Source organism: Ailuropoda melanoleuca, chromosome 14, assembly GCF_002007445.2.
Source record: "Ailuropoda melanoleuca isolate Jingjing chromosome 14, ASM200744v2, whole genome shotgun sequence".
Taxonomy (NCBI): domain Eukaryota; kingdom Metazoa; phylum Chordata; class Mammalia; order Carnivora; family Ursidae; genus Ailuropoda; species Ailuropoda melanoleuca.
Window position 1 is genome coordinate 6,266,867 of NC_048231.1, and position 13,794 is coordinate 6,280,660.

The 13,794-nt window shown below is 40.3% G+C and overlaps 1 protein-coding gene across 1 annotated transcript in view; it reads left to right on the forward strand.

Moving 5' to 3' along the window:
* The window catches only part of SYNE2 (spectrin repeat containing nuclear envelope protein 2), a 267,176-nt gene that overhangs the window by 12,178 nt on the left and 241,204 nt on the right, over nt 1-13,794 (forward strand). The window contains 4 exon segments of the mRNA XM_002914161.4: nt 10,643-10,704; nt 11,653-11,748; nt 11,845-11,922; nt 12,011-12,103. Coding sequence (XP_002914207.2) covers nt 10,643-10,704; nt 11,653-11,748; nt 11,845-11,922; nt 12,011-12,103 — 329 coding nt within the window.

Here is a 13,794-nt window from a genome sequence, read left to right on the forward strand (position 1 = left end):
ATTGAGTTACATTATATTAATATCTCAGAGTTTATGATTTCATCACTATTTTTGCTAAGCCTTTCCTGTTCCCTTGTATTGGCTCAAGAATAAGTCACACGTGTAAATCAGTCCAGTAACAGAGATGTTTCTCAAAGTGAGCTGTGTGAGTCCCTTGAATCAGAGACTCTGGGAGTTGGGACCTAGAACTCTGAACTCAAACGATGACCCTAAGTAATTTGCTGGCATTCAAAAGTGTAAGAATCCTAGATTTGTAATTCCACAGATTTGTAATCAGTGTGATCTGGTTCTTTCATGTTTAGAAGTCAGGGCTCAGGCTCACAGGTCGTGATTTTCAAAAGAAAAGCACTCAGTTTTATATAGTAGATGAAAGGTAGTAAGGAGTAAGAAATACGTGTTGAAAGAAATGGAGTCATTTCTTTGATTTGTTCATTCCACAAATATTTATTGAGCAACTCAGATGAGTCAGAAGACGGTGAGAAAGAGGAGAGCAAATAGCACCCCAAATTCTAGGCATTTTATCTGTATTGTGGGCTCATTTGCATGTGCTAGAAATACGAGGTTTGCTTACACAGAGAGCCAGGAGCTGTGTTCCGGGGAGGCTGGAAACAAAAGCCGCTGTGTGAAAATCTCAGGTGTTGCACAGGGTGTGGTTTGCTCGGGTGGCAACACGAAGAGGCTGGATTCCACACGCTAAGGCCCAAAGTAGAAATTGTTTGTTTGTTGTATGTCACATATGTCCCCAATAAATTCAGTATTTAAATGTCTACATTGACTGGGGAAATATAGCCACAATACCCCCTCACCCTTCTCCCCCAGCCATTTAACTATTCATTCAGCAAACATTTTCTGAATTCCTGCCACAAGTGGTAGATGCTGCAGGCAAATGAGGAGCAAAATTAGAGCCAGGCTGTCATGGAGCCAGTAGGCTAATGAGAAGGCACACGTTAATCAAATAATCTTACAGATATTATTAGCTAATATTTTTTGGAACAGCTTTGAGATATAATGTGAGACGTGAATCACATACCAGACAACTCACCCACTTAAAGTGTATAATTCGATAGTTTTTAGTATATTCACAGAGTTGTGCAACCTTCATCTCTAATTTTAGAACATTTTCATTACCCTAAAAAGAAAGGCTATACCCTTTAGCTGTCACTCCCTAAACCCTCCGTCCTCCTTCCCCCCCGACCTGGGCAGACACTAGTGTACTTTCTGCTTCTATAAATTTCCTTATTCGAGACATTTCATATAGATGTGGTCTTTTGTGACTGTCTTCTTTCACTTAGCATAATGATTTCATGTTTCTTCTATATTATAGCTAGTATCTATTTGTGTTAGACTAATCATAGTCTATGCAGGGATGGGCAAATATTTTCCATAAAGGGCCAGGTAGCAAATATTTTAGTCTTTGAGGTTCATTTGTTTTAGTCTTTGAGGTTCATTTGTTCATGAGCTACTTTCATGCTACAGGCGATATACAAACAAATGATCATGTCTGTGTTCCAATAAAACTTTGTTTACAAAAACAGGCAGTGGGTCAGATTTGGCCTCCAGGTTATAGTTTGTTGACCTCTGATTTATGTTGGTATAAGTATTTAATCCCCCTTACAACCCTGAGGGTAAGTACTAATATCCCCATTTTACAGTCGGGAAGATTGAGGCACACAGCTAATAAATGGCAGATAGGGGAACCCAGCTAGTCTGGCTCTAGAGCCAGTGCTCTTAACCTTGTCAGTGATTGAGGCAAGCGATAAATGGTTCCGGGGTATGAGTATGGCTCTATGAAAACCAATAACGAAAGGGAGATTGACTTAGGTTTCCTTCAAGATGAACCACTGAGCTGAGACCTGAGCGAAAGTGGAGGTTGACTAGGTGAAAGGAGGGGTGGTGATACAAAGGGCTGAGCAGGAGGGAACAGAGCTGGTGAGGGTCCAGGAAGAAGACCGAGTGGCTGGAACTCCGTGTGCGAAGGAGAGGAGGAGAGCCATGCGTGTGGAGGCTGGACAAGTGCCCTGGGGTGGGCCACAGAGCACCTCCTTAGCTCTTACTGACATGGCTTCTTAACTCCAGAGCAGAGAGAAACCATCAAAGTGGAAAGGGGAATAAGGCAAGATCTACTGGCCGAAGCGGAGAATGGATTAAAGGGAGCCCAGCAGACCTGGTTGCCCATGGGAGGAGCAGGCCATGGCTGATGGCAGATGGGGCGGGAGGGCTGGGAGAGCCTAGCCGTGTAGGAAGGAAGCGGATACCAGAGCTCCGCGGGAGCAGATTTGGCCTGATTTGTAGTAGGCTGTACTTGGGGATGATGAAAGATGGTGGTGTTTAAATCTCTGAGGTGGAGGCACTGGTGTGGGGAGAGGGAGGGAGGAAGGGTGTGATTTTAGTTCTGGGATGCTGAGTCTGATGGGTGAGTGCTGTTTTTTCTGTAGTGCCAAAGCAGATTCTCCAGGGGAGGATTGCTGATGTAAAGAGTGTTGAGGGGTCACCTGGGTGGCTCAGTCAGTTAAGTGTCTGACCTTGGGTTTGGCTCAGGTCATGATCTCATGGGTCGTGGGATCAAGCCCTGTGTCGGGCGCTGCACTCAGCGGGGAGTCTGCTTGAGATTCTCTCCCTCTGCTCTCTCTCTTTCAAATAAATCTTTTTTCAGAAAAGACAGTGTTGAGGCTAGGAGATGGTTGCTGGCTGTGCTTGCAACCTTGTCGTTAGTTGGGAGTTACCTTCTAAACTCAGCTCTTCTCATTCAGTAAGTGAGCTCTTAGTCTTGGTACTATTTATTTTTCTTTCTTGCTGGTTTGTTTGTTTGCTTATGGTTGGTTGCAAGAAAATGTGTAGTAAATTGTCCCCCTGCTTTTTCTGTTAGTTAATAGTTTCCCCTTTTGTTGTTCAGTAACACACCTTTCCCTGTTTCTTCGTCGAATATTTTAGGCTTTTCTTATTCTGATTGTGCATGCCTGTGTGCTTTTATCCCTTAATTTGTTTCTTCATTTATTTCTGTTTGTTATCATCTCCATGAGAAACAATTAGAGAGGTAGCCTTATTATTTTTAATTCCCTTTCTATTCGATAACAGCTTGATTAAGATTCTTTGAGATGGCTGTTGGGACACATGGCTAAAACGTGTCGCCTTATCTTTTGAATTTAATCATCCTTACCATTTCTGTCCCAGCGAACAGTGAGTTGGCAGTGCTGTTTTAAGGAATGGCACCAGGGTCTCATTATAGTACCTGTCCTTTTGTTCAAGGCATTTTATTCATCGAAGAAAGAAATCATTCAGGGGTTATTCAAACAAGACTACGATAAGACATAGGCCTAGTAACTATTGTCAGTAAATTCTACTTCTCCATACAGTAAGACAGTTTGATTTTCCATACTCTTAATACTTGCTAAGTCTTTCAATCAGCAAATATTTATAGAGTACTTATTATCTACAGGCACTGTGCTAAGGGGAAGCAAAGCCACAAAAGCATAAATGTTTAACTTTAAGGTTCATATATTGAGTAGGAGAGAAACCACACGCCCTTACGTGACTAGAGTATATGAACAGCAAGTGGTAATTATCATAAGGTAGAAGGAGGCTGTCGGGCCATGCATACAGCTATCCTTTAATAAAAATACAAATAGAGAGGTGCCTGGCTGGCTCAGTCCATAGAGCATGTGACTCTTTATCTCAGAGTTGTAAGTTCGAGCCCCATGTTGGGTGTAGGAATTACTTAGAAAATAAATCTTAAAAAAAATACAGATAACATAAGAGTAAACATATTATTTTACAACTTGCTTTTTTTCAATTAAAAATATATCCATATCAGCACATTTGTATCTACTTTGTTCTTTTTATTGGCCAGATTTTTTTTTTCTTACTTTCTGATAATTGGAAAGGGTTATAATCTCCTTTTAAAATATTTTTTATAGCTTAGCAGATGCTTTTTAACTCTAGTATAGCTAAATCTCTGCTTTTTGAATGACCAACTTAAAAAATGAAGTTGTCATGTGTTTTCATTTAATTTACGTGTACATACATTCATTCGACAAATATTGACTGAGTGCCTACTTGTGAGATATTGTTCTAGAAGCTTGTGACCCAGTGACCAACCCAAACAAATCCTTGCCCTTTTAGAATTTATGTTCTTTATATTTAATCTATCTAGAAGGATGCACAGGAAACTAATGTTGTCTCTGGGAAAGGAAAATGGGAGGTTTGAGGGAAGTTAAGATTAACTTTTAATTTTGAGTACTGCTTGGGAAAATGTTTTATGAGTATTATATATCACTTTCTAATAACAACAACAAAAAATCCAATAAAGCATTGTGGGAGACTAGAACCAGAAGAGATATCTATTTCTCTTTAGGAAGGGGGACATTTGAACAGAGTATGTCTTTTTTTTTTTTTTTTAAAGATTTTATTCATTTATTCGACAGATGTAGAGACAGCCAGCGAGAGAGGGAACACAAGCAGGGGGAGTGGGAGAGGAAGAAGCAGGCTCATAGCGGAGGAGCCTGATGTGGGGCTCGATCCCTTAACGCAGGAATCACGCCCTGAGCCGAAGGCAGACGCTTAACCGCTGTGCCACCCAGGCGCCCCAGAACAGAGTATGTCTTATTTTAACAAATGTCGAGTAAATGCCCATCATGTCCATTGTGCTGGGTGCTGGGGTTTTTATAAATGCAGAGGGAGATGGGAAGGATTGGCCATTCCAGAGGATACATAGCATGGCAATGCAGAAAAGAGTAATCATTTTTTTGAGTGAAACTTAACTGGGAAATTGTAGATTTCCAGTTTGCCAGAAAAGTAGGCCATCAGTAGAGAAGTCATGGGAGATGAGTCAGGAAAATTAGTTTGGAGCTAAACTATGAATGACCTAGAAGGTTAGGCTAAGAATTTCAAATTTATTCACTAAGGAATTAAGGAGTGATCAAAAGATTTTAATGAGGGGAGTGACAGATCAAAAGAGTGAATCTGGAGCCAAGTGCAGTAAACCTGTTAGCAATAAACCAGTAATAGAAAGGGAATAAGAAATTCCTGGATAGAAGGAGACTGCAAAGCTTCCTCAGCTGAACTCATGCAGGAGAGGACATTCCTGGATAAGCCACATGGTAATAACGCATTGCTCTGTGTTTAAGTGAAAACGTAAACTAAGGATTCTCATGTCTGAGGTAACTGCTTTTGAACTCCCACTACCGGGGAGGACTGCTGGAGTCAACATTTTTTTTTTTAAAAATATTATTTATTTATTCGACAGAGAGAGAGACAGCCAGCGAGAGAGGGAACACAAGCAGGGGGAGTGGGAGAGGAAGAAGCAGGCTCATAGCGGAAGAGCCTGATGTGGGGCTTGATCCCACAACACCGGGATCACGCCCTGAGCCGAAGGCAGACGCTTAACCGCTGTGCCACCCAGGCGCCCCTGGAGTCAACATTTTTTAATTAATTAATTAGTTAATTAATTTTGGGGGACTCAACATTTCAGATGAACTTACTGCTCCTTTGTAGCCACAGTAGTTTCCCTGGGAACCTTATAATGAATTTAAAATCCATACTTCTTAACTGAGCTTAACTCAGTTTGTTTTCTTTTAAGGTGCCTTCCAGCTAAGGGTATGTGTTGCCAGCTCACAAAAGGCAGATTGAATAAGAACGAACTCAGGGATTAAATGTATTTTTATGGTAATGACATCTAGAGAAAACCTTTGCCCATTCTGTCTTCTCAAATTCTGTCAGATATTTTCCAAGTATGATAGTCAAGGATATCTGCCTGGTCCTGAATAAAATTCACTGACTACATTTTTCTACATTATACATATTTCTTATTTGCTTTAAAAATCAGGATAGGGAATTTTTCATTCTCCATTCCTTGGCATTTTACGGAGAAATCCATCATTATAACAGATTTTATTATACTTTTTAATTCTTTCGCTTTTTTTTTTTATCCCTAACAGCTGCTGATTCTATTCTCTATGTGCCATTTTGAGAAGAGTTTTATTATTTTATTAGAAACTTACCCCAGAAATTACAAAATAAAATCCAGCAGTTAAAAAAAAATCTCACCCACTCAAATTAAGTTGCTTTAAAGCAGTTGGTTCTCAATTATTTTTTTCCTAATGGGTCAGCCTTTGAAAAGAACAATTGGTTACTTATCCTGCCATGGGGTGAGCTATTTGGCTCTGGTTCCTGTTGAATTAATACCGCTTTTCAGGGATAAGACAGTATGAAAATGTGAGAAAAGTGTGTCAAGGGATAAATAAAATGGCACATACTAAACCATTTAATTCAGCGGTTGCAAAGGTGTTTAATTGTACTTGGGACATCTTTGTCTGCTCTTCAGCAAAAGGTCCTTGTTGCATTTGAAGGGTTCTGATTTCCAGGATGACAAGTTGTTCTCTAAATGTGAACAATGAGTTCGTTAAAGGCCATGAAGTTTCTTTTCTAAATCCTTTTCTGAAGATTTCATTTGGGCTTTGTTTCCTTTGTTGAATCGGAGAGTACCGGTGGGTATTTGTTCTGACGGCTTCTCTTTTTGTTTGTTCCCTGGTTTCATTAGATTTTATCAAATTAGGACAGGAATAATTTAGGGTTTTCGTTGGAAAAGTTTTGATCATTTTCAGTTTAGGTTTATGTCCCTGTCGGATATATGTCAGTCCAACCTGGGATTAGATTAGGTGCCCCCAGTTTGAGGAATCCAGTTAGAGCCTTGGTTTCCCTGCCTGTTTTCCCAGCCTTGGAAAGTTCGTTGTGTTTGCTCAGTACTGGGATCCTTTTTGTCTAACATGGCACGAAAATGAAATGATCCCTCATATTACCTGGAAATAGTTCGGAAGGACTGGGGTTTCCAGGTGGACGCGGAATTCTAAAACTCCTTGGGCATGCAAGTTTTGTGCTAAAAGACATTTTTTGCTAAAACACAAATAATAACAATAGTTTAATATTAAATTGAAATTAATAAAACTGAATTATAATTAAATTAAAATTAATTTTAATTTTCTGGACTGTTTTGTGCCAGTGGTTTACCCTTTCCAAGATGATTTTACCCACCTTGCACAGATGTCCCCCTCCCTTCTCCCCCATGCAGCTCTCCTAGAGTCGGTGCAGATTCTTCTCTCCTGGACCTAGCAACGTTCCTGGTTCGTTTCTTTTTCACACTTTTATCACCTAGAAAGGAAAATCTCTCTTGGTCCCTTAAGGATAGGAAGAGTCATCTTTCATTGTTTTTTTGTTTGTTTGGTTTTGATTTGGATTTCTGCTTTATTTAATGGATCAGTCCCTCCCCGCTTTTACCCACAGCCTTAATTAATGTACACTGTGTGCTGGTAACTTGATCCTGGAATCAGAAAAACTGTTCTCTAGTTTTTTTCCATTGAGGAGCAAAATTAACCGTCAATACAATTTTTGTTTAAAAATATATTTAAAAAAATCATTGAATCATCTGGTACTTGGAGAAAAAGCAATGAAAACATATCTCAAAGAATCCGGAAGGTGTTGTAACATTTTGAACTATAGGACAAAATTGTGGTTCTGTGTTAATTCTTTTGCTTGTGTGAAACAAATAACTTTCAAAAGCCTACACTATGCATTTGGCTTGCCAGAACTCAGTTCAGTTCAGCTAACAATTATTGAGTACCCTGGACTGTGTAAATCACTGGGCTATAACCAATTTAAGCTGGTAATACAGGAAAATGAAGTGGATTAAAAAAGATAAGAAAAAAAATCCAACGAGGCTAAGTGCATCTTTAATCTCTAATCAGCCAGGATTGTAAACACCCGAAAATACATTTACTCAGATTCTCCTCAGTTCCTCAACCTGAACTCCCATCAGATTAAATTTTAAGAACTCCAATTAGATGTCATGCCAACAATTTCGGTCTGTTATAACTGTGGTAGCTAGAGATTAATGAAGGTGAGTGGAAGGGGTCAAAGAAAATGTATTAGAAGGTAGATCAGACAATTAAAAAAAAAAGAATATGAACACATATAGGTAGCTTTGACTGTCTTGGTGTAGTAAATAAAACATAACTAATAATCAGTGAAATTATCATTTATTAATTTTAATTTAATTATTTAGTTTTATTAATTTTAATCAATTTAATATTAAGCTATTGTTATTATTTGTCTTTTGTAAATGTTTCTTTGGAGCCTCTTCTGGGCCATGTTCCTCTAAGCATTTGGAATAGATCACAGACAAAACAGCTTTGTGTGGGACTTATATTCTGTTGGGAGAAGAGGAAGACATTAAATAATAAGCATACAACATATATAATTTAAATGGGACGTTAAAAGGTGGTAAGTGCTGTAGGAAAAAATAAGAGCAAACAAAGGGAAGCAGGAGTGGAGGTGTTACAGCTTTAAATAGGATGGGAATTCTGCTTGTGAGGATATCTGTAATAAGAGCATTCCTGGGAGAAAGGACAGTTAGGGCAAAGCCCTGAGGTGGGAATGTTTCCAGGGAGTTTGAGAAAAGCAGGGAGGCCGGAGTGGCTGGAGTGCAATGAGCCAAGGGGATGAGTGAAGGGGTGGGTGTCAGCCTTGCAGCCATCTTAAGGAGTGAGGTGAGGAACCCTCAGGGGATTGTGAGCAAAGGAGTTGCCTGGTCTGAGTTAACATTTTAGCAACATCGCTCTGGCCGCTGCATTGAGAATAGTATTTTGAGGGCAAGACTGGAAGGAGGGGGACCTGTTAGGGATCTAGGGCAGAAATCCAGGTGGGAGGTGGTGAGAAGTGGTCATATCCTGAATATATTCTGAAGGGGGACCGAAGAGGATTTCCCAAAGCATTGGATATGAAGTGTGAGGGAAAGAGAGAAGCCGGCTTGTGATGTAGGAGAAAAACCAAGAGTGTAGGGTTCAGAAAGGTGAAGGCTGAGAATCGACCATTGGTTCTAGTCGAAGGGGGTGGAGGTCATTGATGACCTGGATTCTGGTGACCTTGATGAGGCAGCAGCTGGAAAAGGATGGGAGGAAGGATATCAGTGAGGGCGAAGGACAGTGCGAAAGCTGGCAGAACAAATGGCTTGGAGGTTCCGATGGATGCCAAGGATTGTTGGAGTCGGGGCGCTTGAGGGAGGGAACTGAAAAGCTGGGGCCGTTGTTCAGAGATGCACAAAATCGAGACTGCAAGGAGTTGCAGTTATCGGTGATGATAAGATGTGGGGTTTGACTGTGACAGTGTGGTTGAAGCAGAGCAGAAGACAAGTATATTGGAGAAGAAGAATAAAATGGAGGGGCCGGGAGTTGGGTGCGTCATCAGTATTTCTGTGGAAATTGCCAAGAATTAGGAGCTGTATTGGAGAGACGACGGTGGGGAAGGAACTAAAATCTTTGAGAAATGTTGAGGAATGGACAGAGGCCTGTAGCTGACTCAAACAGTGGGTACGTCTGATGACACGAGACTCAAAGCTGGAGCACTGCGGGGACGGAGAGAGTGGAGAATGATCTGGAAGTAGCAGCGGGCAGCAAGGCCCCCGTGGTACAGGGGGCTTACGTAAGAGAAAGCAGAGGCAGCACTTGAGTGGGCCAGTTTTCAGTAAGAGCAGAGAGGCAGCGCCTGCCGGAGAGGGTTCGGGCACGGGGGGGTTTGCGGGGGGCTTGCTTATGGCTTCATCATCAGTGGAAGGGTTTCAGGAGTGAAGGAAGGTGGGAGGTGAGAGAAACGGGGGCATGTGCAGAATCTTACGTAAATCAGAGTGAGAGAACAGAGGGGAACCTGAGAGCCCCGGGCGTGCGTGTGCACGTGTGTGCATGTGCGTGTGTGCTGGGATGAGACCTGGTGACCTCGGGTTAGATGGTGGTGACAAGGCTCTGAGTGCTGGGCCCAGGGAGGCGTGGGTGTCTGTCCTTACCTGGGTGGCCAGCCAGGTGAGGACATCTGGGGAAATGGAGACTCAGTCCTGGTGTGCAGAGTTGACATGGGTGCTGAAGCTGAGGGGTAGAAGGCCGGTGGGGAGCGTGGTACCGTAGGGCCTGCTCCTGGCCTGGCGAGGAGGGGAGGATATACCTAGAGTGTTCAGATCTTCCCCTGCACTCCTGTCCTGTTAATAAGAGTAAGAATGGGCACTTCTCAAGTGAATCGTGAACAGCGTCTGGAGGCCAGTGCTTATTCCCTTACTCCATGAGGACACTGCCATCACACAGCTAGTTGTTAACAGAGGCAGGAGCCGAGCCCAGACAGCTCTGACTCTGCCACTCATTTACCGTTAGTTAGTGGCAACATATCCTCCATGATGAATACTGTGAGTGTCAAGACTAACCTGCCCACAACTTTATGAACCTTTTAAAATGTCTTCAGATGTTCTGGGGTTTGTCTTTAAATCTATATGGGCTTTTGCTTGGACTGAGAGTGTTTTTGGTGGGGGAGGTCTTCTCCCTCACAATTCCTCAGACTGCACCATCAAGGCCACGTGGCGACTTTGTGCTTTTGTCAGTAAACACTATTAAAAATCATCTTTTATCTAACTTGCAGCAATAAAAAAAATCTCTTGTATCAACATGCCATTTCCAAACCACTCCTTGAACAAACATCTGAAATTTAGACCAAGTCGTAGAAAGATGTGGCGTATGTGCACATCCCCAGAGGGATAGACCTTTGAAGCTTTGATGTATTTACAAGGTTTCTGAGGCTTCTTATTTTGTAACTGCTGTTGTCCTTTTTTCTGTAGCTGAACAGGAAGACACTCAGAAGAAAACCTTTACCTGTTGGATCAACTCACAGTTGGCAAAGGTGAGGAAAAAAAAAAGCAAATAAAGGTGCAAATATATTTAAGTTACTCCTCCTTCCCTCGCTTTGGGTCCCCAAAATGGCAAGGTTGAAAGAATGTGCTGAAGTCACCTTGATCTTGTTTAGATGTGTTTGTTATTCTCTCCCTACCCTTTGTTAAGGGTATGGGAGATAGTGCTATAAAAATATTTAAAGCAACAGCAGCTTTTTAAAAAAATCAAATATAATAATAATAAATAATAATAATGATTCATATGTATGGAGTTGTATGTTAAAAACACTGTCCTAAGCTCTTTTAAATGGTGTCAATTTGCGTCACATTTACGAGACCTTAAAACATCCCGATGAGATAGTGTTATTCCTGTTTAAAAAACAAGGAAACTAAGGTACAAGAAGTTATGTGACTTTCCCAAGGTCACACCACTTGTAAGTGATAGTGCTGGGATACAAACCCAGGCAGTCTGGATCCAGGGACCTTGATCTTAATCACTGTGCCATCCTGTCTCTCCGTGACGCCAAGTGCCTGGAATAACCCAGATACAAAACGAGTGAGCCTCTTCTCCCCGGCTACCCATCTCTGCCCAGTGCAATTCTGGAAAGGGTAAATTCATAAACAGATTACTCCAGAAGTGTAATCTACTCCCCAAAAGGGTCACTACTGGCTGATTTTGAATGCCTTTAATGCCGCCTCCATGCACACGTTTTAAGCGCTCGCTGAAAGCTACAGGAGTGTTGTGTTACTGGAAATTTGCCACGAGATAAATTAAGTTCACTACTTCTCTTATCATGCTTTGATATACAACGTTGTGTGTTCTCTCCTTCAGTCAATAAAAAAATCTCTACTGAATTTTAGCTTTTGTGAAGCCACAAAGCCCATTTATGGGATTCTTAAAGGTATTATGTTTTCTGGACCAATGTTTGAATGAGTATTTTTCTTGTGACCTTTTGTAGCACACGCCTCCCTCGGTTGTATCAGACCTGTTTGCAGACATTAAAAAGGGGCATGTTCTCCTAGACCTGCTGGAGGTACTCTCGGGACAACAGTTGGTAAGTTTTTTAAATGACATTAAAAAACATTTTGTTGATTTACAAGGTTTTTTTTTTTCATATTTCTAAGTAATATATTTTGCTTGAATTTCATAGCCTCGAGACAAAGGATCTAATACATTCCAGTGTAGAATCAATATAGAGCATGCCCTGACATTCCTAAAAAACCGATCAGTGAGTATGAGTCTCATCTGAAGATTCACGGGAGAAATGCATGCTGTGAAATGTGTTCTCCTCTTAACCCGTGTTTCTTCTTTTCCAGATCAAGCTAATAAATATTCATGTTACTGATATTATAGATGGAAACCCATCCATTATTCTTGGCCTAATTTGGACAATTATACTGCACTTTCATGTAAGTAGTTTGATTATATGAAAGTTATTTCTGTTCTAATTACTGCAGTGTGAAATAAGTATAACTCAGTAAGATACAGTCCTGGGTTTCTTCCAGAAACAGGACACTCTGGAAATCTCGACAGGTGGACCTTTGGCCATTTTTGTTATTTGGTGGTTAAAAATTGAATGATGAATTATGATATCTTAAATCATCCATGATACCAGCACCAGTCTGAATAGAACCTGCCTTGATAAAACTTTGCTTACTATTGTTTACTTACTCTGGCAGAAGATAGTAGAAAGCTTCTGGAGTAAATTTTTGAAAACTAACCCACTAAATTTTGTAGAATCTCCCAGTTTTGAGGACCCTTGTTCAATCTAATAGCCCCACAACACCTAGTCCTGTCCCAAGACTGACTCATAGGTCAATTTCATTCCACAAATATATTTGAACACCTACTATGTGCTTGCTTTTGTGTTAGGATACCAAGAAAGTAGCAAAGACAGTTCTAGCCCTGACTTTATGATACTTGTGACTGATACATATATTCTTCCAGACCTGAGATTCTGAGTTAGTACAGGTTTTCTGCAGCTACCTAAAAAAGTTGCATGTTCTATATCTCCATAATTACTTTGAAAATAACTTAAAAATTATATGGGAAACAAATGCTTATTTTATAAAAACTAGAAAATAACATAATTTGTGTAACATTTAAAACATGTAAAATAAGACTGTATGTGATCTCTGGATACCTACATTTGAAGTTATAGTAGCATAACACGCACGAGAATGATGAAAACCAAATTTAGAATAGTGTTTTCTTCCCTCTGGAAAAGAAAGGAAATGGAATTGCAGAGGGAAAGACAGAAGGCTCAAGCTGTATCAGTGTTTCATTTCTTTAAAAAAATATGAACCAAATGTGGTAAAATGTTAAAATTTGACAATACATAGGCATTTGTTACATTTTCTCCATACTTTCCAAGATATTTAAAATATAATTAAAATGTTCAACATAGATAATAAAAAACCAAGTAGAGTCACCTGTAATTCTACCACTCGCTGAAAACGACTAAATAATTTGGTGTGTAGACTTCATGATACATGCAGCAGGAATGAATGTATATATTTATCTATATATGTTTATCTTAAATGGAATGGTCATGCTACCCAAACTGTTTTCAACCTGTTCTAATGAGCATCTTTCTGAATTCACACATATTTTTTTAATGGAGGCATGGTGTTCTATTGCAAAGAACTGTATTTCATCAAGGAACAGTCAGAATGCTCACAGTTTTACGATCGTAAAGCAATTCTAAACAGACTACCCTTCGGATAAATCTTTTCCATACAATCTTCATTATTTCCTTGAGCCAGATTCCTAGACGTGAAATTGTTGGGCCATAGGTTTTGCTTTTCTTGGCTTCATTTTACTAATGTAAATAAACTTTGTTGAAGAAGAACATACGTAGAGAAAAAATGCACAAATCTTAAGAGCAGAGCTTGATGTTTTCTTAGAAATTAAGTACATCCATGTAACCACCGCCCAAGATAAAAATAGAGAACATTGCCTGAATCCCCGAGTTCTCAGGTATTCCTCCCAGTCCTTGCCCTCTTCCCTAAAGAAAACCACCACTTCGATCTCTATCATTGTTCAGCTTAGCATTTTCACTTCCATATAAAGGAATTTTAACTGAATTGACTTACATGCT